The sequence below is a fragment of the Eschrichtius robustus genome, chromosome 14 (assembly GCF_028021215.1).
Source record: "Eschrichtius robustus isolate mEscRob2 chromosome 14, mEscRob2.pri, whole genome shotgun sequence".
NCBI classification, from domain to species: domain Eukaryota; kingdom Metazoa; phylum Chordata; class Mammalia; order Artiodactyla; family Eschrichtiidae; genus Eschrichtius; species Eschrichtius robustus.
This window is the reverse complement of record NC_090837.1, coordinates 30552853-30579521: the sequence shown is the minus strand read 5'-3', so window position 1 is coordinate 30579521 and position 26669 is coordinate 30552853. Positions and strand designations below refer to the sequence as shown.

Below are 26669 nucleotides of genomic sequence, written 5' to 3'. Positions count from 1 at the left end.
CTATATAACGTCTAAAAAGGGAGCCAAAAATGGACATTCATGCCTGCCCAAGAATGAACAATTATGAAGTTAATAACAGCAATGGTGACATTTACTGGGCACTTACGAGTGCCAGGTATTGTGCTCAACCATTTACAAGTATCACCTCATTTAATTTTCACAACAACCCTGGGAGGTAACTAGTTGTATTATCCCCTTAGAAGTGAAAGGCCAGGAATTGAACCCGGATTGGAGTGAGCCTAAGCTCAGATCCCCAATATTGTTTAAAATGGCCAAGAAAAGTGAGGTAAAAAGAGCCCTTGAGGCAGAAAGAGACAGCCAGAGCACTGTTACAGATGGAAATGATTAACCATGTGTGCTAAACAAAACCAATGCTTTCATTCTTTTATTTTATTGGGCTAAAAGATGCCTAACATGAAAATTACCATTTTAACCGTTTTTAAGTGCACAGTTCAGTGGCATTAAGTACATTCACGTTGCTGTGCAACCGTCACCATCATCACCTTCAGAACTTTCTTCACCTTCTCAGATGAAACCCTGCACCCATTAAACACTAACTCCCCCTCCTGCTCCCCCAGCCCCTGGCCACCACCATCCTACTTTCTGTCTCTATGAATTTGACTACTTTAGGTCCCTCATATATTACAGTAAATGGAATCATACAGTGTTTGCTTTTTTTTTTTTTTTTTCTTTTTTTGCCACACGGCTTGTGGGATCTTAGTTTCCCGACCAGGGACTGAACCCCGGCCCTCAGCAGTGAAAGTGCCGAGTCCTAACCACTGGACTGCCAGGGATTCCCAAGAATCATACAGTATTTGTTCTTCTGTGTCTGGCCTCTTTCACTTAGCATAATGTCTTCAAGATTCATTTGCATTGTAGCATGTGTTAGAATTTCCTCTTCAAAGCTGAGTAATATTCTGTTGTATGTGTATACTATATTTTGCTTATCCATGCTTCCAACTTTTTTGTTCTTAAGAAAAAACAAAAACGCTTTAGGAAAATAAATTAAATGTTCTAGTAGAAAATCTTAGAAAGGTGTGTGCGTGTGTGTTTACCTGGCCATAAAAAAATGCCATGATCTTGATTGAAATGGTCAGATATATTTGAAGCACTTCCTAACTCTCCCAGAGTTAATTTTTTTTTTTTTCAGAGTTAATTTTTTTCAGCTCCTTCTCCTAATGCACGTCACGCATTGGATGAGGCTTGCTTAAGTCCATTTAGACCATCAATCTCTTCAGTACTGAAATTAAGTATTGGTTTCCTTTGTGTCTGCCCGAGCCTGTGCGATAGAGCACTTTGTCCCAAACAAGACATCAAGTAACGATTGGAATAAATGAATACAAAGAAACCAAGGCTCATTATTTTCAGAAAACCCTAGAAAACTCTCTTCTGTTTATGAAGTATCTCATTAAGAAGATAACATTTGGTTGTGGATTTAAATGTCTAACAACTTATATAAACGTATGGCTGATATTTCAAAGGTGATATCAAAATTGTGGGATCTATCATATAACAATCATTTAGTAAAAGCTTACTATTTGCCAAGCACCGTGCTGAACACTTTGTACTCATAGGCAATATTAAATAGAAGTTGGACTGTTGCCATTTTATAGATAAGGTCATGAGTTTAATTGCATAACAGGGCAAAAAGTGATGAAGCCTGGATTCCAGTCTGCTGATGAACAAATGTGTGCTCTCCACCCGGTGTCTACTCCAGGTTTTGATAGGTTCAGAGACTAGAAGGGGTCAGATAAGGTCAGATGTGGATTTATTGTTCATAGGCATCCTTGGATTTCTTCTTGGTTGGTTTCCTTTAGGAATAACTGTATTTGTGGGAGAAAACACATTATTAACTGCAAAGAATCTGGTGCTTTACAGTTGCTCTGACCTTTGTAATCTAGAGAAAGAAAATGGAATAAGCAGGAGGAGAAGGTGCATTCAATGAACAAGGATGGATTTAGGAAAGTGTACAATTTTGGAGACCAGAACTATTGCCCCAAACAATCCAAGGATACTTATACACGCCCCTTCTTCAGTTGCTGGTGTGAAGAGCGTCTAGCACTTGGTGAGGCTAGAGGAGATGGACACTCTCATAAGTTCCTGATGGAAGTGGGAACGGCTGCAACCCTTTGGATAAAATGTGTGCAATATATATCGAAATAGGAAATAGCCTTGATCTAGTGGTCCCATCACTGCGCATCTCCCTGCAGAAATAAAAGCATCCTATGATAAGGATGCGTGTATAAGGACGTTTATTGCAGTGTTGTTTGTTGTGATAAAAGCCTAGATCAATTTACATGTTCGTCAATAAGGGAACAAATGGTACCATAGTAGGGTAATCTATTCTATGGATTCAGCTATTAAAAGACTGAGTTAGATCTTTGCCAATTGACCTGATCAGATATCCATAATATACTGTCAGGTGAATAAAGCAACTGCATATGGCTTTACATATTTTACAAGAATTCTTATGAAAAAACGCAAAAGCCAAATAGCTATGTTTTCATAGTATGGATAAAGTTGGGGAGTGGTACACAACCAAGGCAGTTAGCATTGGTCACTCCAAGTGGAGTGAAAATTGGGAGGCATAGGAGGAAACTTTTTATTCATATGCCTTTGGGTGGTGTCACTTGTTACAATAATCACACATTGCTTTTACAGAATAACAGATTAATTGAGAAAGCATTCTTCAAATTATTTTTCATAAACAAAGATTATTCATCTTATAGTTTTAACTGCTTTACATAGTCACACAAAGAAAAAGTCCCGGGATAAGTTTTTTTCTAACTCTACTTCCAGCCTTGATTTTATCTGGTGAAGCTTCCACCTGCCTTCTCTTGGAATCTCTATTTCTCAGGGAAGTCTGACAAATATGCTACAACAAGCACCCCCATCGTACCACACTTCCATGAGCACTGCATCCCTGTGATGCTTCCCGACCTCCTGCATGTTTCAGGCGGTTGTCACTCTCTATCCTATCTATGTGTTTTAGAAAGAGCCCATGGTGTGCAGTGACTGTGTTTCCTTCCCGTTGTAGCCCCAGGGTCCCCCTTTTACTCCGTGGGGTGGATGGCTTCCCGTCCTCACCTTACAGGACCGCTGAGCAGATTGCTACACCACTGACCTCCTTCTTGGTCCGCTCCTGGCTTCCCTGACGCCTCCCTCTCCGCAGCCCTCTATTATCACAGGCAGGAAGCAACGCAACAGGGGGAATTAGGTGCTTACACAGTGTGGGGAGGGGAGGAGGGGCGGGATTTCCAGGAATGACTCCCAGGGGCAGACTGAGCCGCCCCACAGGGCAGCTGCTCCCTCCCATGCTGCACGTCCTACCTCGGACCCAGGGATCTGGAAGCTGCTCTCAAGCAGGAGCCGCTGCTCCTGCTGACCCTGCAACAACTTACCGCCTCTGGATACAGGAAGCTAGTGACTGAGTGCTGGAACGCTGCTGCAGAAAGCTTCCAGGTTCCCGGCTGCCTCGGCAGAAAACAGACAGGGGCAGAAAGCCGGCCTCCGTCTCACTTTCAAATGTCCCAGGAGTGTAACTCACTGGTCGAACTTATTCCAAGAACAGAATCCTACTTGCAAAGGAGCTATTTCACGTTCGTCTCTCTTGCTTGGATGTAAGCTTATAAGGGCAGAGACCATGTTTACTGGCTCACCACTGAATCACCCACATGCCGGGCACAGCAATCATTTAACATTTAACATTGATAAGGTAACAGTGCTGGAACAAGGCACTATTCTAAGCTCTTTGTGTGTATTAACTCATTTAATTCTCACAACAAACCTCGGTTGTAGGTTTCGTTATCCTTCCCAATTTACAAATGTAGAACAGGCACAGAGAGGTGAAGTAAGTTGCTATGACCACACAGCAGAAAACGGTGCTTGAACCCAGCCTGTACTCTGTATCCTTCTGCCTGACTGTCTGCTGAAGGTACGCTCATTTAAATGTTTACTGAGTTGAATTACGCAGAGGATTGATCATAAACAAATTCATAATTATAGACCACCTCTAGAGTAAAGGTTAACATATTTAACTATGGAGAAGAAAGTAGTTGTACTTTGTTACCATTTATACTGGAAATTGGTGTGGTTTTTAAATTATTATTATTATTGCCAAACGCACAAGAGATAATCTGTGCAAAGGTGAAAATTATTGATGATTCAAGTAGGTTGAAGTAATATTCAAGGACTTTGTACCTCTTAGACTCATGAAAACTTGGGAGTTAGAGAAATATGCTTGAGTATATTTTTTGCTAATACCTTATTAAGGGATCTTTATGTAGCCACATTAATCAATGTAAAAAGAGCAATGAACATTGGGCCCCTGTTTCTCCATTCCTAACAAAAGATGTCAATTACATTTAAAATTGTTGCCTTAATAACTTCTGGGTGTCATTTTTCGTGGCTTTGGGAAGAGCAAAAATGCACAGAGTAGAAAATTGGGCTACTTCCCTTCCCTACCTCCCTCCCCTCTCTATTTACTGACATAAGATGCTCTCACCTGTGTTTTCATTTCCACATTTAACAACAAAAGTAACACTTGCTAATTGTTATAAGGTTGTCCTGAGTAGCTGTGTTGTTTGTAAAGTTCTTGGAACTGTTAGAAGAAAGGTATTAATACCAAAGCACAAACCACTTAAATAGTGTGCTATTGAATGAGGGTATGCTGTGCTCTAAAATAGTAATAGGCGAATTATTCCAAAGAAGTTTCATGTATTCTTAGACCACCAGATCTGTAGATTCTTATAGGTTTAGACTCTATACCATTTTTGAAGCGATACTGTGAAGAGAAAAAGTGAAATGGGCAGAGGTTTCTGAATGATATAGACGTGGAAACTGGAATACATCCAATTTCGGCTTCCTCCTGAACTCACGGTGAACACGCCAACATTGCCCCACAGGGGAGAGACTGGCAAAGCCCTCAGCATGCTGGGCCGGCTAACTGGGGTTCCCAGTTAGCTTGCTGGGAAGACAAGTGTCCATCTGGCCGTGGAGAAGCCAGTCCAGCCAGGCTAACTTGCCCATGGATAAGAGTTCTTAGGCAAGTAAAAAAAAAAAAAAAAAAAAAGAAAAGAAAAGAAAAAAGGAGTTTGTGACAGCTTTAGGGTTGTCTATTCACGACTAAACATATGTGGGAGCAAATCCCTTGAAGGGATTGTCAACCTAAACTTTTTTTTTTTTAACCTTAAGGCCTCTTTTGGTAAACATAGAATTTGTGTATTCTTTAATGAGAACTGAAATTTTAAGATAATTTTGTGAATAAAAGGAACTCAAAGGAGACGTAAATTTAGAATAAGCTTTTCAAACTATTTAATAACCGCTCCCATCCTCCGAGGTTTTCCATTGCTCTCCTTTGGCACAGTCTGGTACGAATGCTAGGTTGGCTGTTCTGGAAAGCTATTCCCAGTTGGGCTCGGATGGCTGGACTGCTGTGAGAACGTAGACTTTGTGCCGCGCCTAGGCCGTGGTTCCATTTGTCTCATTTGTTTTCTAGACCCACTGGGCTGCTCCTTCATGGCAGCAGTATCAGTTTGTCCTTTGTTTCGTGGTGCTTCCTAGGGATTTGAATTTGAGCAGCACTGTAACGGTTTAGTTACGCACATTCATCTTTTTCATGTTCTTGTCCCCGATTACCCTGGCAATCCGTTAAAGATTGGTCAGCAACTTTGCTATTGGGATTTTTCTCCTTCGACTCAGTTTACTACAGGCTACCGTAAATGCTGCAGATGGAATTCGTTGCCAACATGTGAACGTGACACTGTTTTGGTTTGGGCTTATCATTATCAATCAAAACTGAAGAACAGATAACGCCAACAAACGTTGTAGATTTTGACTTTTATTTCCAGTTTGATAACGTGTGCCTCGTCAGATCCCCAACGACGCGTCTGCTTCTTAAAGGAGGCGTGTTTCCTCTTCGGCTTTTGCATTACTGGAGAGAATTCAGGAAGGAGGAGAGCTTGGACTGGAGAGCCACAGAATTTAGTTCTACCGACGGAGGGATGGGTAGAATTAGGGAGCACGCTGACAGATCCACGCATGTTTTCCACAGGGCATCTTCTATATTTCTAACCAGGTGAACCTCGGGTCAGTCTCCAGAAGCTGTTTTTCTTTTTTAGCGCAAACGAGACACCCTCTGGGAACCAAAATGAGTGTTGGCGCGCCCCACCCCTGCCTCCAACCGACTCTTCTCCTTCCCGCCCGCCCACAGCCGCTACTACAACTCCCAGCAAACACCGCGCAGCGCCGCAGGGGGACCAGCTCCGGCGGAGGCCCCGCCCCGCGCGGAGCATGCTGGGAGTTGTAGTCAACAAAGCCTGACCACGCCTCCTTCTGCTATTAGGCATTCCCGCTTGGGAGATGGTAATTCGCTGCCGTAGCGGGTTCTCCAGTCTCGCAACCCTAACTGCGGCTAAACGGGACCGAGGATTGCGCCTTTCCGCCCCGCCGTGCGCGCCGCATCGGTGCCCCAGAGCTGAGCTCCGCCCCGTCGACACCCGCTCCCTTGACAGCTGGGCTGGGCTCGGAGCGCGGCGGGCCGGGAGCGCGCAGGCGCAGCAGCCGGCCGCGCGGGGCGGCGTGGAGGGCGGGCCGGGCGCGAGGCCTCGCTGCCGCCGGGGCGCGCACGTAGGCACGCAGAGGCGTCACGTGGGGCGCCGAGGATCGCAGTGCGCGTGGCCGCGGCGGCTGGTGTGGGGTTGAGTCAGTTGTGAGACCCGGAGCTGCGGACGGGCGGGCGGCCCAGCGAGCCGGCGACAGAGCGGCGGGCGTCGGGTTCGGGAGCCGAGCGCTGGCCCCGCGTCAAGTCGGGCCGAGCCGCGCCGCAGTCGCCGCCGCCGCCGCCCCCCGCCCGCAGCCAGCGACCCGCCGCGGGCGCGCCCCCGCTCTGCGCTGTCTCCGATGGCGTCCGCCTCCGGGGCCATGGCGAAGCACGAGCAGATCCTGGTCCTCGACCCGCCCACCGACCTCAAATTCAAAGGTGGGCAGGGGCGGCCGGCGGGAGGGGCGGACTGGCGGGCGGGGGGTGGCGGCCGCGCCCGGTGGGCCCCCTCCCCCGCCGCCCGCGCTCGGCCCCGCCCGCGGGGGTGCGCGTTCCCTTGCCTCCTCCCGCCCCGCGCGCCCGCCGCCATCTTGCGGCGCGCGGGCGCCTCGCTGCGGCGGCGGCCTCGTCCTTGGCCCGCGGGCCGGGGCGGGGTCCGGACGTGGGCGGTGGGGCGGGAGGCCGGGCGCGGGCCGGGCTCTGCGTCAGCGGGGTCAGGCGGCCGGACGTCCTCCGCGCCGGGCGACACCTGCGCCGGGGCGACACCTGCACGTGGACTCTGGGGCTGCGGGACCCGAGGGAGCTCCTCGGGGGGGTTTCTCCTGGGGATGCTGAGGGCGTGCGGGGAGCCTGCGGGGAAGCGGGGTTCGTCCCAGCTCCCGTCACGGGGAGACCGAATCCGCTTGTGCAGGAGTCCGTATCTTGTCCTTAATTCAGGGACTCTTCCGAGCACGGAGCCTGTGAGATGTGTGGCCGCTCTAGTGCTTAAATCAAATCCCTCGTTTTAGTCCAAGGTTGAGTCCGAAAGGAAAACAGATTGCTTCCCATAGGAAACGCTTTAAATAGCTTTAGGAGTTTTAAAATGTTGTATTCTGACGTTATGAGAGGAGTATTGTATAAAGCCTTCATTTTGGAAGCTGTAGTGCTTTTCCGAATTTCTTTGAATGGAAATGTCAGTGAGCTGCTTGTTAGGTAAGGATTCGGTTTTAAGACAACTCCACGAAATATTAATATTTTGAGAGGCGCTAAGTGCATTTTATTGTAGCAAGTTTATGTGCGCGGCATGATTTTACATAGTTGTAGGCGAAAGGAAAAAAAAAACTTTTGGGGAATCATGAATGTAATGATTTAGATAATACCTAAGTCAAATAGCTATTATCTTAGGGTAGAGGGATTTAGTATAAACCTTTATGGTGTGTGGTTCTTCCGAGAACTTTAGTATTTTGCTTTTATTTTTCGGGAGGCTGAGTTTACAGAGGAAGTTTTCTCTTCTGGTTAACCTGTGTGTGTTGCCATAGGGGACTTGGATGCCGTTAAAACTAGTTTTAGGTCAGGAGATGTTCGCAGAGTTTCACGCTTTCTGCTTAGAGAAGTTGTAATGTTTCCATAGTAAGAGACTAGTAATAGCGAAGAGGCAAGTTAAAAAAACAACCAAAAACCCTACACAGTGACTTGCCAAATAGTTAACTCATTTCAGGTATTGAAGATTTACTAGCTATGATGATAGAACAGGTTCTTGTGTTATGGATGAAAGTAGTTCACAGGACGTATTAAAGTTTGGACATAAGTTGACTTTAAAAAAAAAGAGTTTCACTGGAAATTTTATAGGGACACACATTCACTTGGGCCATTTACTTAGCAAACACTAGTGAAAGCTTTGTGCCGGGACTTCCTTGGTGGTCCAGTGGTTAAAACTTCACCTTCCAGCGCAGGGGGTGCGGGTTCAATCTCTGGTCGGGGAGCTAGGTTTCCACATGCCTCACCGCCAAAAACATGAAACAGAAGCAATATTGGAACAAATTCAATAAAGACTTTAAAAATGGTCCACATCAAAAAAAAAAAATCTTAAAAAAAAAAAAGCTTTGTGCCATCTCTATATTTGATTAAGAGTATTCAACAATGAGTAATTTATTCAGCAGGTATCAGCTTACTTTTGGGGATTCAGTGGTAAGCAAGGTAGAGGGAAGGTCCACAGTTAGTTTGGTTTAATGGGGTAAGCATACAATTAACAACAGTAAAATGTGCTAGGTTTTATCTCAGCCCTTGAAGAACTCCTCGATGGAAAAGACATATAGATGCTGTAACAGAGGCAAAACAAGTATGAGGAAAGAAACCCCTTCTTCCTTCCTCCCCTCTTGCTTTAGGAAGCAGCTTGCTTTCAAATGGGGAAGGGGGAGGGCTGGTCAAGGGAATGGTTTGCTCCTTTACTGATGTGAGAGAAGGTTGGCTTGTACTTAAATACCCAGTGGGTTGCTGTGTGCTTCGGTCTAAAAGTGGGGTAATGGGGAGGATTGGGAAAGAGGAGGGGTAGGATGAATTGGGAGGTGACATTTGGTGTCATTTGAACTTCTTAATAAAAGTTACTCTTCTAGTCAAAGGTAAGTAGATTGCTCTGATGGAAAGCTCTCTGTATTCCGAAGAGCAGTTCAACACTAAGTGAGGAGACTCAGTTAGAATCAGCAATCTCTTTATGCTTCATTTGATGGTGGTATAAAAAGTCATTTAACTTTACCGTGAATTACCCGTAATTTTCAGTTTAAGTAAAAGTCTATTAAAGGATAGTTTTGCAAAATGTCACCTGCTGGTAGGTTTATTTGAATTAGTTTGACTTTACATTTGATTAAGATGGTTTCTCCAAGAGTGAGTCATTTAATCATTCTGAGATTGGGTGGTGAATTTTTCTGTTATATGCATAACAAAGTCATCTTGATATGAATTATCATCACTTTGCACAATTGTGGAGAAGCAGATAGCAGTTTAATAGATTTTCTACATACCTCAATATTTTATTGAAGTTTATTGTTTTCTACAATTGTTTATATGAAAATACGTTTAGAATGATGTCATGAATTCTAAAGTAGTTCTTTTGTTGCATTAGTAACGAAAAAGAGGTAGATATTTTCAAATTCTGTTTTTTAAGCCCTGGCAGTAATTTGACGTAGAATTCAGATTTGAAATTTGATATTACATGTGAGAGACTTTTTTGGGTGGGTCCTTAAAATGTTTATTTACTATTATAAAATTTCTTCCTTTGTATTATACAACATTTTATTTTTCCAGCCTGTTAGTAATTCTGGAGGAGAGTTTGGAGAAGAAAGTTTAGAAAATGCTAAAATAAATTGTGAATGTATTCTTCCTCCTAATGATCAGAGAAAGAGGAAAATAGACCAAAATCATTGTATTGAAGGTGGCCCATAACAGTAACATCAGTAAAGAAAACTAAGCTCTCTGAGTGACGAGGGACCTGCAGTGTGTCAGCCAAAGCATCTTTGAATAGCAGCACATCACGATGAGGAGGCCTGAGTGAGGATGGGGAATACTCCTCCTCTTGGTGGGTATTTGGCACATTTTTAGGTATTTCAGATCATTCCTGTTTCACAGTGGCTACATCAAATCCCTGGGGTGATTCCGGCCCCCCCTCCCCCCCCAAATAGGACATGGTTGTCTTATTACTCTGTTCCTTAACAGTTTTCAAGGAGCTCTCGACTGCCCACCAGATAAAAGCGTAAGTCTTAGTGTGACATACAAGCCCTTCCGTGATGTGCTGTCTCCTCTTGTTACACCTGTTCGTCGGCACACGTCCACACTTTCTTCTCTGAGAAAGAAAAACCCTTCTCATATTTAAGCTTATTTGTTCTGTTATTTTTGCTGGTTAAGGTAAAAGTCTTTCATGACTCAGACCATGTTCCATCAGATATTTTCTCGGTCATGTTTTCAACCACTGGCTTCTTCCTTTAAACATAAAAATGCACTTAAGTCTTTCATTTTAAAAACAAATAAGCCAACAAAATACTTCGTTGACTCCCAGCTCCTTGTGGTACTTGCCCCTCCTGTGCTTCATTTCCTTTGCAGTCAGACTTCTTGGAAAAGTAGTTCATGTTCCCCGTCTCCCTGTTCCTCTCCTCCTGTCCACTGTCCTCCCTGCTTCCTGATGGCTGCTGCAGTGACCACTGCCACTTTCTCTCTGCTTTGACCTCTCTTGGGCACTTGCCATTATTGACAGTTCGTCTTTTTAAAAACTCGATTCTTTTGCCTTCTGTGACACAGTTGTCTTCTGGTTTTCTTCTTTGCTCTTTACTGTCTCATTTGTGACCTTTTTCTTAAATGCTCATGTTTCTGAGATTCTGACTTGGTTTCAACTTTATCTCACTCTGAACTTCCCTTGTTCAGGCTTCCTTGTTTTGAGGGCTTCTCTTTCCCCTCCTTGCTCTCTTTTTGCACACATTGGTATACTCCCAAATCTGTGTTGAATTCAGACTTAAAATCGCCTTTGGAATACATACTAATTACTTATTGACATTTGGATTTGAATGTTGCTCAGACATCTCAAACTGCGCATATCCCAAACTGGTTTTTTACATTGATGTTAAGGGGGAGAACGGTACAGTTGTGGAGGTAGTGGAGTGATGTCATATTTGTAGTTAAGGAAACACACTTCTGGTAGCAATATGGAGTAATATGGGAGGGAGAGATGAATTAGGCAGCTGCTGCTGTCCACGCAAGAGGTGACCGCTTGTGGGGTGGTGTTGGAGATGCAAAAAGTTAAAAGACCGTCAAGCTGGTGAGACCCGGGGGTCTCTTAGGTGTGTGCACTGGGAGAGTGTGTCTTGAAGGCTCTGATTTCTGGCTTACACACCTGGAGAGAGGGGAGAACAAGCCCTGGCTGTCTCATGAGAACGGGTGCGTTTTACCCAGGAGGAGTGGGAGAGGAAGGTCCTCATCTCCTTGGACAGGTTAGCTACATTTAGGTCCTTTCAGGGTTGTCACGAGGAGGTGAATCGTAGGCCTTTGGTGGTACGGGCGTGTTACTCGGGAGAGCTCTGGGCTTGGCCAATTTCTTTGCTTCAGGTGACTCTCTTTCCTCTACTGGTCAGCAGCTGGTCTCCTTTTCTCTAGCATCCCCTCCCTCCAGCCTGTCGTCTACACGGATGCTAGAAAGAACTACCCTTTGAAAAGTGCACACCTGATACCGTTGCTCCCTGGGTTGAAGAACCTGCACCATTTTCCCATTATGCACTTGACAAAGCTCCACATCCACCGCCTGCCTCTTCATTTCTCTTCTGCCGTAGCTTTGGTTATATGAAACCATCTCTCCAGATGCTTTCAGCTGTTGCAAGCCTCTCCAGATGCTCTTTTCAGAGTGTTGTCCTCCCTCCTGTCAGGCAGGCTTTCTCCACTTCAAGAGCCCCTTCCTCTTGTGCTGTCTTTGATTTTCCCAGGCCACTTGGTCACTGGCTTCTTCATGCCACTATCCAAGCTTGTGCTTATCTGCAGTTACAGCACTCACCATTGTATAGTATTTATGTTTACGTACTTTTCTCTCACAATCTGTGCTGTAAAGTACTTGAGGATATGCTCATTTATTTTTATGTCCATAATAACAAGATCTGGCATGGGATGATTGTCCAGTGAGTGTTGATTGCACTAGTAAGACTCAGATGATTTCTCCTGTAATTCATGTTTTCTGTCTTGGATCTCTTTTCAGTAGGGTTTTTCATCTGCCTTTGCAGGTACTTGTGTTTTCAGAGTTTTCTAGTTACAGAAAAGGGTATTTTGTTAAGAGCTGACTAACGATAGATACATTGTTCATTCTTTATGCTTCACCTTTTTCATTTGTTAAGAGAGAAGTGGGACTGGGTGATTTCTTGGGTGGTGGTCGGGCTGTCAGGGTTTGTGAATGTATATGACAGTTGAGTGCAAAAGGAAGACACAATTTTTCCCTGCAAAAGAAAAACACAGTTTTTCTCTTTACATATGTAAAGAATTGGGAGACCTTGATTGAGTTAAGTTCTGCAAAGTTTGGTATTTTGTGATTGTTAGTGTTGGTAATTTTGTTGTTGGTTTACTGTACTAGTTACCTGTTAGATTTCCTTTAAGACCTTCCTTAACCATACACAGATGGTCTGTGAAGAGAGTTTGTTAGCAAGGACCCTTTTATTTTCTCAGAGGCTCTTCCTGACTCTCTTTTTCTTGTTGCTTTTCTATCTTGACTGACCGACCCTTCAATGAACTCCTGTCTTTCAGAGGAGATAGTGGTTAATATAGGATGGATCCTACTTTCCTTCATAAAAAGTTGGTTTAAAAGAAAATTACGTGTTCGCCAGTTTATTAAAACTTTACAGACCACAAAATGTAATATTATTTTGTATAACTACTAAAGAAAAATTCTTGTTAAAAAAAGAATTAAATGCAAGAGGGGGTTATTTTTGCAAATGCTTGTTTACTGGGTTTATTATAACTGAAATGTGACTCAAATTACTCTGTTTAAAATTTCTTATGAAAACTTTCAAACATTTATAAAAACCTTTATACACTTAACGAAACCTCTATACTCTTAAATTTAATAATTTCATATATACTTAAGTTTAATGATTATTAGTATTTTACTGTGTTTTTTTGGGGGGGTGGGGTTACCACAGTATTTTAAACAAATTCTGGCTGTTAGCATCTCAAGCTTAAATATCTGAGCTTGCATTTCTAATAAACAAAAAAAGGGTAGTTTTCTTTGCAGAATCATGACACCATTGTCACTTAATAAAACCAAAAATAATTCTTCAATAATCTGATATTTTGTCTATTGAAATCTTCCCAGTTACAGTCCTGGTTTTTAGTTGGTTTGTTCAGTCTATGCATTGCATGCGGCTGTTGTATCCAGGTCGTCTTATCTTAACAGTGCCTCCACCACTTCCTTTTTATCATGCCATTTACTTGTTGAAAAGACCAGGTCGTTGTCCAGTGGAATGTCCTATATTGATATTTCTGGTATGTAGTTCCTGTAAATTTGGAGTTGGATTTAAGGGCTTGAAGATTCAGGTTTCAGTATTTTTTTGGTAAAAATACTGCATAGATAGAATTGTGTCACATCAGGTGTGGATAACGTCTGGTTGTCCAACTTGTAGTGATGTTAAGTTGATTGGTGATGACCGTCTTATCCCTCCCTTGAAAAGTCGCGTAAGTATGAGTGCATTTATGGTAATACGTGTGAGGGAAAAGATCAGAAAGAAAATAACGTTAGCAGTCATTAGCTCTACTTTAGGATGCTTTTGTTTTCACGTTTTTACTTTTCTGTGTTTTCCAAGATTTCTGCAATGAACATTCAGTGCCTTTAATGGTAAGAGAAAAAAATTATTTTGTTATTAGACTCAGTACTTTGAGAGGTTATATCAAAAGTCTCATTTGTCCTACCTGTAATACTTTGTTTTATTTTTTATTAATAACTTAAGCCTTTTATACAGGCTGAAGTCTTTTTTTTTTTTTTTTAATAATAAAGCAGTTATATAAGGTCAATAGAAAACAAGTCTGTAACTATACCGTAGCAGTTCAGAAATCAAGGCATATAAAGACAAGTAGAACATCATGTTTGTTTGAAAGCAAATCTAATTTATAACTAACTGTACATACATCTGTTAAGTTTCTTTGGGCTCTTACTGTTAGGATCAATTGGTGGTCTCTTGTGAGAGCGTGGTAGATTAGTTTGGGGTATTTATTTCTCAGAGAATGGGCCCTGCCCATAGACTGTATTAGAGGCAAGTAGGTCTAAGCAGCGTGTAAGTTCACAGGATCCCTCTTCGTCCAGACAGTGCGGAGGGTTCAGTGGTGGGCACCTCGCCCAAGGCCAGCCAATATAGACATACTGATGATTGGCTAGTCACAATGTTGAAGCCTCCTCTTTAAACACGATAGGTTTTAGAATGTTAAGGTCACAGAGACTTGGAGACAGTGGCTGCTTTGGGCCATGTCAAGCAGAAGTAGCCAGTTGGGAGAGAACAGGGAGAGGAAAGCAGGCAAGAGAGGTCTTGTGGTTCCAGTATCGGTTTCTCTTGAATGCAGCCTTTTGTGAGGCCAGCTGTACCTCATGTCCTGTGTCACTGAGATTGCTTTCATCTTTATAATCAACGCTTAAGTATGATTTTATTCTTCATAATAAAATTCCTTGCTTAAATAAAATTAGACTTCAACATTTATGAGACTGTGTTCAACTTTATGACTGTGACACATATTTCACTTTATAAAAATAACCTCAACTAATGTCTTAAATTTTTATAAATACCATTTTTGATGCCGTGTCATTAATATACCATAGAATTTATTTTTTTAAATTTTATTTTATTTTTGGCTGCATTGGGTCTTCATTGCTGCGCACGGGCTTTCTTTAGTTGCGGTGCACGGGCTTCTCATTGCGGTGCTTCTCTTTGTTGCGGAGCATGGGCTCTAGGCACGCGGGCTGCAGTAGTTGTGGCACGTGGGCTCAGTAGTTGTGGCTCGCGGGTTCTAGAGCGCAGGCTCAGTAGTTCTGGCGCAGAGGCGTAGTTCCGCGGCATGTGGGATCTTCCCGGACCAGGGATCGAATCCGTGTCCCCTGCATTGGCAGGCGGATTCTTAACTGCTGTGCCACCAGGGAAGTCCCAGTATACCATAGTTAGCTTAGCTACTTTTCTCTGGCATTTGGGGAGTTCTCTAGGGATAGTTACCTCGAACATTTGGTAACTGTTTTCAAAATTCAGGCTTAAATGAATGAGATGTTTAGTTACTTACGTTTCAGCTTTTAAAGGATGTGATTGGATTCAGTGGCCATTTTTAAAAATAGTTATGTTAAAGAATTGTTAATATGAGAGAGCTTTAAAGTACTGGTTTGTAATATAAATTGACAGATTTCTTATGGGCCTGCATTTTGACAGCCTTTTATTTTGTAGCTATATACTTCCATATATACTCATCCATATATATTTACACGTGTGTGTGTGTATATATACATACATATTTTTATTTTGGTACTTGGATAATCTGACATGAATTTGAGTGACTGCTGTACCTTTAAAGGTATAAAGCACCTTTACATCATGGAGTGTGTTTTCTGTTTGTTTTCTCTGTGAACAGGTTTTACTTTATAGCTTATAGGGGAAGATGAATCCCTTGGTTTTGTTTTCTAAGTACTGCTCCCACTGCCAAAAATCTCAGTAACAGCACCTTCAAAAGATAGCTTTTTCTGAATCTTTTCAGTCCCCACCCCCCCCACTTTAAAAATAAAAGATTTTATGAACAAATTAAGGTAATATGAATTCACGTTTAAAAGTCCCTTCTGATTATAAAATCAATGCTTAATGTAGAAAGTTGAAAAAGCATAGAACAGTATAAAGCAAATAAAAATTACTCAATCCTACCACCTATAAATAACCAGTTTCTTTTTTTAAAAATATATTTATTTATTTATATTGGCTGCGCCAGGTCTTAGTTGCGGCATACAGACTTCTTAGTTGTGGCATGTGAACTCTTAGTTGCGGCATGCATGCGGGATCTAGTTCCCTGACCAGGGGTCAAACCCAGGCCCCCCTGCATTGGGAGCACAGAGTCTTACCACTGGACCACCAGGGAAGTCCCTAAATAATCACTGTTAACAGTTGATTATTTTTTCTGTGTATGACTCTTTTATATCCTATATTTTTTAGTTAATATTATTGTGATAATTTTCCCATGTTATAAGTATTTTGCTTCTAATCTAACAGGAGCTTTAGATCTGTAAATGGTGCTAAAAACATTTATTACGGGTTCTCCCGAAGATACCCATTTCTCTTTTATTCTTTCCCATCCTGCCTACCTAGATTTTAAAGAGTAATCTAAACTCTTCACATATGGAACGCTTATTTCTGTTTTAACAAAGGTGTTAATTTAAGCATATTTAATGTTTAATCCTGAGTGGAAGCATGAAAAAAAAATTTTTTTATGTGTGTGTACATCTTATTTTTCTCTAGAAAGTTACACAGTGGAAGGACATAAGATTTATATAAAAATGTTACAAATCAAAATGTTTCATTTCTGTGTGAAGACAGTGTTGTTTATTCTCTCCCACTTGTTTTCAGGATTGTGTCACAAAGATTGTGTAGGTCAGAGTGAGCAGTCTGTGCATCAAAAGGTCAGAAAAAGTACTTCTAAAATGTTTAGTAGCTTTATACAAAATGTCAGTGAGGCTGTGATCATCTAGGATTGAATTACCGGCCATGTTACCACGGAGTAGTAGGTGTTTTCTAATTAAGGCAGTAAGTAAAGTTGTTCATAAATGTCACATACTTTGAGGGCTGAGAGGAGTCTTAGAGATGGTTTTGTGTACTGAGCTGGAGTGGAGGGTTAGACTGTGCTGGAGAAGTGACATGATTTGCTCAAGGTCAGTCCCCTTGTTGATGGTGTTAGATTGTGAGCCTCTAACTCAACACACTGCATTATGCTTTTTACAAAAGTCAGTACGTACACCATCAATAGCAGACCGCCCCCCCCCCCCGTGCCCCCGCCCCCCCGCCCCCGGCAGGAAGGTGATGGATGAGTATTTAACTTTGTGCTCAGAACACTGCTGTATTAACTGAAAGTGCTGAAAAAGAAAGAAAAGACATGGTTCCTGCCTGTTGGTTACTTTTAACTATAACTTTAAGCCCCTAGAGTGGGAAAACTTTTTTTTTTTTTAATGACAACACACTACTATGTTAAGTGGATTTTGGACATTTTTTCATGATACATTTTGAAATTCTTTGTTGATTATGTAATGTGGATAAACAAGGGCAGTGAAGCGGTTTAAGAAATCAGAGCTTTTCTTAAATAGTAGAAGATTTAAATAAAATAGGCAAGTTTGGCTTTTGTATTAATCTCAGGGTCCATACTTTTGTAAGGTTAATGAAAGCTTATAAAAAGATATGTTTAGTGCTTTAATAACTAAACCATCTTGAATAGAAATGACTCATTTTGTTTCCCGGAAAGTGGTCTTCTGTTTATTTTTACACTAATGTTTGTACAATAATATTTATTCAGTACCTACTATGCCAGGGATTGTCCAGCTGGGGATACAGCTGCAAATAGAACAGAGACCCAGTCTTCATGGAGCTTACATTCGCTCAAGTCTGAGATTTCAGTGTGTTTGGGAAAAAAATACAGTAAATAAATTAAGGTAACTTCATCTTTAAAATTTGTAATGAAGATGTTTTAGGGCTTTCTTTGATGTAAAACATAAAAACTGTTTTCTTGGTGTTTGATACTTGTTTCCAGAAATATTCATCCTGTGGAACCAAGGGAAATACAATAAAATATCCAATAAAAATCTTTTTCTTATATTACTGATTTGACTACAGTTTCATGCTTTAACGCTGCAGAAATCCGCCTGGAATGGCTTATGAATTAGGAAATAAATAGAGCGTAGGTATTTGCATAAAATACATAGAGAATTTATGAGAGTTCAGGCTCTGGAGGCAGACCTGACTTCCCACTTCCATGGCTTTGTGCTTGTCTGACCTTGGACAAGTATTCTAACTTCTGACTCAGAGTTGACTCATCTGTAAAATGAGGATAAGTAATAAAAGTACCAGCCTCATAGGCTTGTTATTAGGGTTAGTGACATAATTCACGCAAAGTTCTTGATACATGGTGAGTGTCCAGTAAAGGCTAGATTGTAAAAACTTCTGTTATCACTGTTTTTACTAGTACTGTTGCTGCCATGCTACTATTACTGAGGGAGTTATTAGTAGATGTTCTGTATGCTGTACAGCATATAATTCAGATGTGTGATTAAGTTAACGTAGCAAGACATATTCAGCAACGTAACCCTGTGTTACTGGAAAGCTGTTTAATCAGTGATGCAGCCGTTAATTTGCTAACACCTGTGGAAACATTGAAGCAGTCATCACTGACTTCACTACAGCTACATTATTTATCTATTTGAGCTGAGCATCCAGCCTGCCTCATTAGGATTTTTACCTGTTCTGTTTCAGTACAGATAGGATGGAGGAGTGAAAATGTCATGCTGGGGTAAATGATTTATGAATACCTAGAGTCATAGCAGAACGTACATACTTCTGATATTTTTTGTTGTTATTGCATGTTGATTAAGAACAATCCATGTGCTTGCTCAGCCATACTCAGGTTAAGGCCGGTGTGCATTACTCCAGTTCATTCAGGGATGAGCCGGTTTCTTCTCAGGGAGCTTATAGTTAGTGGGTGATTTAAGACGTACATAAATAATAAAGTGAGACGTGCGGGGAGAGAGGTAGGGACACTGTGCTATGGTAGTTGTATGGTCACCCTTGTTTCTCCTCAGCGATGCATGCTTTGGTTCATTGCACTTTCTGTTGTTATCCTCCCGAGGTCACTAACTCAATCTGTACCCCATAGCCAAGAACTCAGAGCTTGTCCAGAACCGGAGAGTCTGAAAGGTGAGCCTGCTTCAGTGTTACAGGTGCTGTAGAAGACATGGGACTCCTGGGTTTAGAGACAAAAGATGTTATTCTCAGGGCACTGCAGGCAGCAACTTCATAGTTGTGTTGGTTTCCTTTGCCCCTCAAATTCCATGGGGGCAACACAAAGGGGTTCAGTGCAGGTGGGTGCTGCCCACCTGGTGGGTTTGCGTCATAGCTGAGAAACCTTGAGTCTAGGGCCCCTGAATCTTTTGTGATGGGCTGCACAGAAACCTGCCTGACCTTTTTCCAGAGGAGGACCTGAGCATTATCACACTGGACAGTAAACAAACCTGCCCTCTCCTCAAGAGGGAGATGCTGACAGTCAGATGCAAGACTGTTCACAAGGATCTACTGTAGTAGATCCTTGAAAAGACAGTCTGTACGAAAGCCTCCAGGGCCTCAACTGGCAAAAGGTGCAGAAATGCTAGAGACCCATGGAGACTTGTCTCACAACAGACCTCCGGGTTGCTGGTCTAAACGATGCTACGGAGTTCGTGAGTTAACATTCATGCACATAGCCTGTTTATTCTTGAGCTGCATCCCAGAGGCCTTTTCTGTTTCTGAAATGCTCCATGCTATATTCAGGACCACTTACCCTGAAATAAAATTTGATTCTCTTCTTAGTAAGCAGATACTGTTGAACTCAAGTTGATATACATGCTGAGGTGTTTAGGAGTCTTCAGTTACTTTGGAATGCATCAAAATAAGATGGATGGATGGCCAGAGATGGCTAGGTAGATTGATAGGTCTCAAAGTAAGTAACAGCAAAGTGTTAGTTGTAGAGTCTAGGTTATGGGTGTATAATCATAATTGTTCACTGTTCAATTTCTTTGAAGTTTTTCAAAATGCGGGGGGAAAAGCCAAGTGCTCTCTCCCCTTATTTCCCCCAAGTCAGTTTTCTTTGCAACTAAACAAAGCCTGGCATTTCAAGAAAACTTTAACGGCATTTTACATCAAAATAGGTATATATGATAACCATTTAAGAAACTGTTTAGTCAGAGTGGTTCTACTTTTAGCTGTTTTTAGCTTAATTGTGTTCCTTTTAAGAGTGGGAGGTTTGGAGAACTATTTAAGAGGAAATCATTGCTCTAAATTTTTTTTATGACATTATTTTTTTTTAAATATATTTTTTATTTATTTATTTTTGGCTGCATTGGGTGTTCGTTGCTGTGCACTTTCTCTGGTTGCGGCGAACGGGGGCTACTGTTCTTTGTGGTGTGTGGGCTTCTCATTATGGTGGCTTCTCTTGTTGCAGAGCACGGGCTCTAGGCATGCGAGTTTCAGTAGTTTGGCACGCAGGCTCACTAGCTGTGGCTCGCGGGCTCTAGAGCACAGGCTCAGTAGTTGTGGCGCACAGGCTTAGTTGCCCTGCGGCATGTGGGATCCTCCTGGACCAGGGCTCGAGCCTGTGTCCCCTGCATTGGCAGGCGGATTCTTAACCACGTCGCCACCGGGGAAGTCCTGCTCTAAATTTTAGGTATACAGCGTTTCATGCCGGAAATATATTTTTAGGTAAAGGAGTCAGGCTAGTCTCACTTAGGACATCCTTCTGGGTGAGCTGCCCTAAACTTTTCCTACATTTTTGAAGTTTGAGGTTCCAAGTTTTTTCCAGACTTTTTAACACAGGGACCATATTTATGTATGTTATATTTCCATCTGTTAGAATTTGGGACTGAGAATAGGACTTTGGCTTACTGGGAATGATAATGTAGTAGAGCTAGGATAGAATACTTAGTGACAGGAAGTGGCGTGGGAGATTGAAGGAGGGCAGCCTGTGTAATTAAAAGGTGGAGTTTTAAAATTTAATTTTGTTTTTTCAGTAAAAGAGTTCAAGTAAATGTTATCTGTGTGGAATTTTGTTTTATATGGTGTATTTTTACATATAAACAGTGAAATTTCATCTGTAACGTAGGAGGTATCAGATGGTATCTGTGGTTGGTGACTAGTTTACAATCAAGTAATCATAAAATGGACTGTTGCAGTGATTGTTCCTAAATGTTAAACTAAGCATTTATATTGAACAAATGGCAGGATTGTCTTCAATTACAAGGATTAAGTTTTAGAAATCCTCAAAACATGAGTATTTATTTCCTGTATAAGTTGCGTTGCTTCGAATGTTTCACTTTTTCATCAAAACACTGCTTTTCACTTTTTTTAAAAAAATTAATTTATTTATTTATTTATTTTTGGCTGTGTTGGGTCTTCGTTTCTGTGCGAGGGCTTCCTCTAGTTGTGGCGAGCGGGGGCCACTCTTCATCGCGGTGCGCGGACCTCTCACTATCGCGGCCTCTCTTGTTGCGGAGCACAGGCTCCAGACGCGCAGGCTCAGTAATTGTGGCTCACGGGCCCAGTTGCTCCGTGGCATGTGGGATCTTCCCAGACCAGGGCTCAGACCCGTGTCCCCTGCATTGGCAGGCAGATTCTCAACCACTGCACCGCCAGGGAAGCCCTGCTTTTCACTTTTTTTTCAGTTTAATTTTTTTAAGCTTACACCAAGGGTCAGCTTTTCTTAAAAACAAGAACCAAAAAAAAAAATCTTTACTGTTTTTCATAAAAGAAAAACACGTACAGTTTAAAGAATTATCAAGAAGTCAGTAGCTCTGCAGTCACTGCTCAGGTTCAGAAAAAGAACTTGTGTGTTGCAAAGCTCTCCTCATACCCTCTCCCTGCAAAGTTAACTCCTGTTTTTTATGGTAACCATTTACTTGTTTTTCTTAATGGTTTAAACACGTAAGCATTGCAGGGGATATTAGTAAAGCAGGAGATTATTGATATAATGCAGTGGTTTTTAACCTTATTTGACACGATATCCCATTTTGATATTTTATATTTTGTAATGCCCATTTTTCCATCCTGAAGTGAAATTCATATATAAAATTACCTACCGACATACACAGTTAAAATTTTTTAATATAATGCCTTAACTATAACATAAAGGAGAAGAAAGTGAATTTGTGATGAAATATGCATTTCAATGTGTAAATGTTTGGGCATGACTGTACTAGAAGACTAATGAATTAGCCAGATGCCTGTAGCTTACTTAAATAAATGAGTTTGGATTTAAGGGAAGTTAAGGGAGGAGTTATCTGATAGAGGGTTTTCTCTAACGTTTTGAGATAAGGGCAAGAGAATATTTATGCATGTGGGTAGAATCATGTGAATGTGTCACCCATACATGTGTGCTGACTGGGCCAGATGTTTGTAGGGATTTAAGTGTCCTGAGTGACATTGCTGTTGGTAGAATAATTTTCTGTAATGGTAAACTCACCTTGCAGAGTTTTAGGGAAAGAGAAAAAGGTTTCTTGTTTTACACAATAGATGTATTTCTGGGAAAGAGGCGTTTTTTTCTTAAACCAATGTGGATTTCTGGAGGGGTATGTGAAGATCTGGTGGGATGGGGGCCTAATACTGTACTTGATTGCGTGGATCTACCCGGGTGTTGCGAAATGTCTAACATCCTGTTCCTCTTCCCCCCCAACAGTAGCACCACCCAGTCCTAATGTCAGACAGAAGTACCTGACAGTGGCAGTATTACCCTGGATTTAGGCTTGTGTTGTAGCAGATAAATTACATAACTTTTCCTCTATTTTTGAGGGCCTGTAAGGATAGATTCTATCAGGTCTGTTAAACCTGCAGGCTCCAGGAATCCACGATACACCCCCACCCCAGATCGCCCCATCTCACCCTCACCCTCCAGAAAAACCCAAGGTAAAATTGTTGTGAATATTTGCCTGTGTATGTTTTTCTGGGTTAGTATATAGTTTTCATGAGATTCGTAAAGAGTTTCTGTGACCCACAAAGGTGGAACAGATGTTTCTGCCTAAGACCTCTTCCAGCTGTTAAATCTGGTTATTACGCTAGTGGTCATTAGTACTTGCTGATTTTGCATTTTAACCAGGAAAATGGGCTCAGACTCTGAACTGGCTGCTGGGGGCAACCCTTACTGAGAGGCTTGGTTAGAGGGACACAGTGGAGTAGAAAATCTCAAATTCATTTGTTAGGTGGCTTTATTGTAGGTAATTTTACAGTTTACTGATAAGGTTAACATATTCAGTAAAGAATTTGGCTTTTGGTGGAATTTTTTTCTTTTGACATATTATCTTCATCTTTAGGTAGTTTGCATTTTTATGTCTAGAAAGACTACCGATCTATTATTTAAGATTTATAATCCCTTTTGGGCAATATAAAATGTAAGTACTGTTTCAGAATTCATATGTTGATGAAAATTGACACATGGTCATTTTCTAAGTCAGTTTAAAAGATCAGTTATTTTACCTTGTTTTGGATAGTTGGTACTTTCCTCTAAAATTGGGGAAATTTAAAAAATTGAATTTAAAATTACGAATTAAAACTTACATAATTAATGTTATAAAAATATAGGATTGTTCAAAATTAAAATTTTGTAAAATGTTTCTTTTGTTATTTTACTAAGGAACTTTTAAAAATAAATTTATACTTAGTGCTAATGTTAAATTCCTAGTTGAAATAGTCACATAAAAATGTACACATTCTCAGTTACCTGTAGTAATTTATGGATTTTCAGAATGTTAAGAAATGGAATCTATGTCTTTAAGACTTGTAGTTTTAACAGTTTAAAATGTGTCTCTAGCCAACGATTTTGTGGATTCACGCAGCAAAATGGACAGATTGGAGCTTTCCCCTTCACTCCCCCGGGCCAGTGTATGGTGGGGTAGTTAGCTGCTAGCCAAAAAATGCAAGCAATTGGGATTGAAGAAGCAGCAAAGGATGTAAAATAATATATAAATGCAGTGATTAACTTGACCGTGTAATTCAAGCAAGCCGTCCAAAAGATTGTAGTTCTTATATATATTGTATATATATTTTTTAAAAATGTGTACTTGTTGATTTAAATGTCTATTTCACATTAGAATTTTTTCCATAACTGGTTCTCTGCCTTTATATGTTTTCTTCTAATGTTCTCTTATTTCTGTCTCTTCCCTTTCATCCCAGTTCCAAATCTTTATTTGTTAGAAAATATCTTACAACTCACAAAGTTTAAGCATAGGATAAAATTAATTCATTTCCTAGGACCTGAAATAAATGCCTTTCATTTCAAGTCTCTTCTTTTCCTCTCCTTGCCATCAGGCAGGTCTACTTTCAGCCCCTGCTCTCTTCCCAGTGCCTCTTCATTGTCTGTTGTTCCCCTTCAAGCCTTTGTCTAAGATAATTTTCCAATATTCAGCAAAATGGGAAACTATCTGGCAGAGTTGGGGAATCTTCTCAGTCTGGACTCTATACTAGAAATATTTTAAAGTTTTAAAAGACATGCTTGTTCTGGTTTATTTAATAAAGGAAAGATAGACTTTATAATTGTCTTTGATTTCAGCCTTCTAGCTTTTTTTTTTTTTTTTTTTAAAGTATAACTTAAAATTAATTGTTTCAGAAACCACTGAAAATTGCTTTTGGGTTAGTTAGAAGTGTGTGGTTGTTGCTTCCATTGAGACATATTTATCTTCAGTCTCCAAATTAACAGGTATTCAGTTTATTGTCTAAATCTGTATAAAATATCTTTAGGCTTTTCTTCGGCCAAGAACAAAAGTGGCGGTACTGTTTCTCCACACCCCACTCCCCCCTTTTTTAAACAAAAAATGGTTTAGGACTTATTTAATTCAGGCAGGACTGCATCACCTTTTGGGTTCTTTGTTTTGCAGTTTTATGTTTGGGTGTAGAGTCAAAGCTTAAAAAAAACTTTGTATGTAGAGCATTTGACACAGTGCTCTTAATAAACACTTGACAAATATGTGAGTGAAAGAATGAACGAGTGAAGGGATCAAACTTAGTTGAGGTGAAGCAAGAGCATCCTGTCATTGGGTTTGTCGGCTTCTGATGGAGAGGTTTTGTGGTCGGCTCTGTCAGGTGAATCTGAAGATTGGCATTGGTTTGCAGACCACTGGATAATCTCGATCTTTTCAGTCGTGTGGTAAGAGCATACTCTAGGAATACAATTTTGGGCTTGTTTCATAAATTGGAACTTTCAAAATACATTTTATTTGATAGGAACAATACATGTTCATGTAGTGATTTTATAAAGTCTGGTAAGGAATGAAGAAGAAAATAAAACTGCTTTGTTTTATATAAAACTGGAGGTATATTTAGGTACACAGACTCTCAGTACATACTCTATATAAAATTGAGGTTATGTGCATCCAGTTTTGAATTCTGCTTGTGTGTGTGTGTGTGTGAATCCAATTAAAATTTTTTTTCCCTGTTTTTGGTTTTTAAACCTTACAGGCCCCTTCACAGATGTAGTCACTACAAATCTTAAGTTGCGAAATCCATCGGATAGAAAGGTGTGTTTCAAAGTGAAGACTACAGCACCTCGTCGGTACTGTGTGAGGCCCAACAGTGGAATTATTGACCCAGGGTTGACTGTGACTGTTTCAGGTAGCAAACCATGTCTTGAATTTATGCTGTTCTTTTACTATATGCAAACTGCTGCAGGAAATGTCTTATCTTGGGGTGAGGGTGTATGTGGTCAGTTTGTAAGCAGTTACTGTCGTTCAAAAAAATGTTATATCTGTTCTTTATTTCTACAGCTTACTATCACATTCTCTGCCCTTATTATTTTGTCTTTGAAATTTTGTATAATTTTTGTGATTGCTCATTCTCATTCTTTCACATCTCTAGCTGTTGTTACGTATTGCATGCGGCTATGGAGGTGTTATCCTAAATCTTTTGCTTAAAAATGTACAGTGCCTCTTTTTTGCCAATAGCTGTAAACTTAGATGCGTCTTTCTGCCTTTTATTGTTAATGCCAACAGTGCCCCGCACTTGAAAACTTCAGTTTTGTCACCCCCTTTTGTGTTTACTTGTAGTCCAGGGAGTGTGCTTGGTTCCTTCCATGTATGGATTGCTTACTCCTGCCGTGGAGTCTGCTGGTGCCAGAGTTAATGCCCTCAGACTTCCCTGACGGTATCCTTTCATGATAGCATCTAACATAGCGGAGCGATAGGAAGCAAGTAGGAGGATGTAGTTTACTTATGGGAGAACTTCTCAGGCCCCTCACAGAGACCATTTACCCTTATTTTCTAGCAGTAGTTCTCACCTCAGTGAAGGTCTGCCATAATTGCACAGAGAGCAGGAACACACGCGGACCTTTCCAGATTCGAATCTCTGGGGACACAACCTAGGCATGGGTATGTTAAACAAAACAAAACATGCCTGCATAATCCTGATAGGTATTCCTAAGCTATTAAAATAATTCTGTATCAGTTTTCTAGTCTTCAAGCCCACAGCAGATTAAAAACAGCAAATTATACGAAGAGTGAGCGCCCGGGGCAGGCTCACTGAGACGTTCATCAGTGGAACCTGACTGCAGAGGCAGTCAAGGACAGACGTCAGAGTTCTTGGGGCACTTAATCCTCCCTCAGTAACTGTATACCCAAACTCAGAGCTAGGAGGCCCTAGAGAAGATGCTTTTAGTGAGTCTTGTGGTGTGGTGGCCTGGCAGGCCTGCTTTCATGTTTGTCTGACCGAACTGTCAGTTCATGGGGAAGATGGGTGGGCAATAAGAAGAGTGGGCAGTGAGTACGAGTGTTCTGGAAGTTGCTCTCTAAGTCCACAAGCCTTTTTAGCTCAATTGGAAGAAGATGAAATTATTTCTATCCACATGGTTAAAAACAGATTTTGGTGCAAGCAGCTATATCCCTAGGAATCCATGGAACCATTCAGAAGGC

At 41.3% G+C, this 26669-nt stretch overlaps 1 protein-coding gene across 1 annotated transcript in view; it reads left to right on the top strand.

The window, feature by feature from the left end:
- Positions 1–6648: 6648 nt before the first annotated feature.
- The window catches only part of VAPA (VAMP associated protein A), a 37229-nt gene continuing 17208 nt past the window's right edge, over positions 6649–26669 (top strand). The window contains exons 1-2 of the mRNA XM_068562583.1: positions 6649–6979; positions 25225–25377. Coding sequence (XP_068418684.1) covers positions 6901–6979; positions 25225–25377 — 232 coding nt within the window. The 5' untranslated portion in view covers positions 6649–6900. The remainder of the gene's footprint in view (positions 6980–25224; positions 25378–26669) is intronic.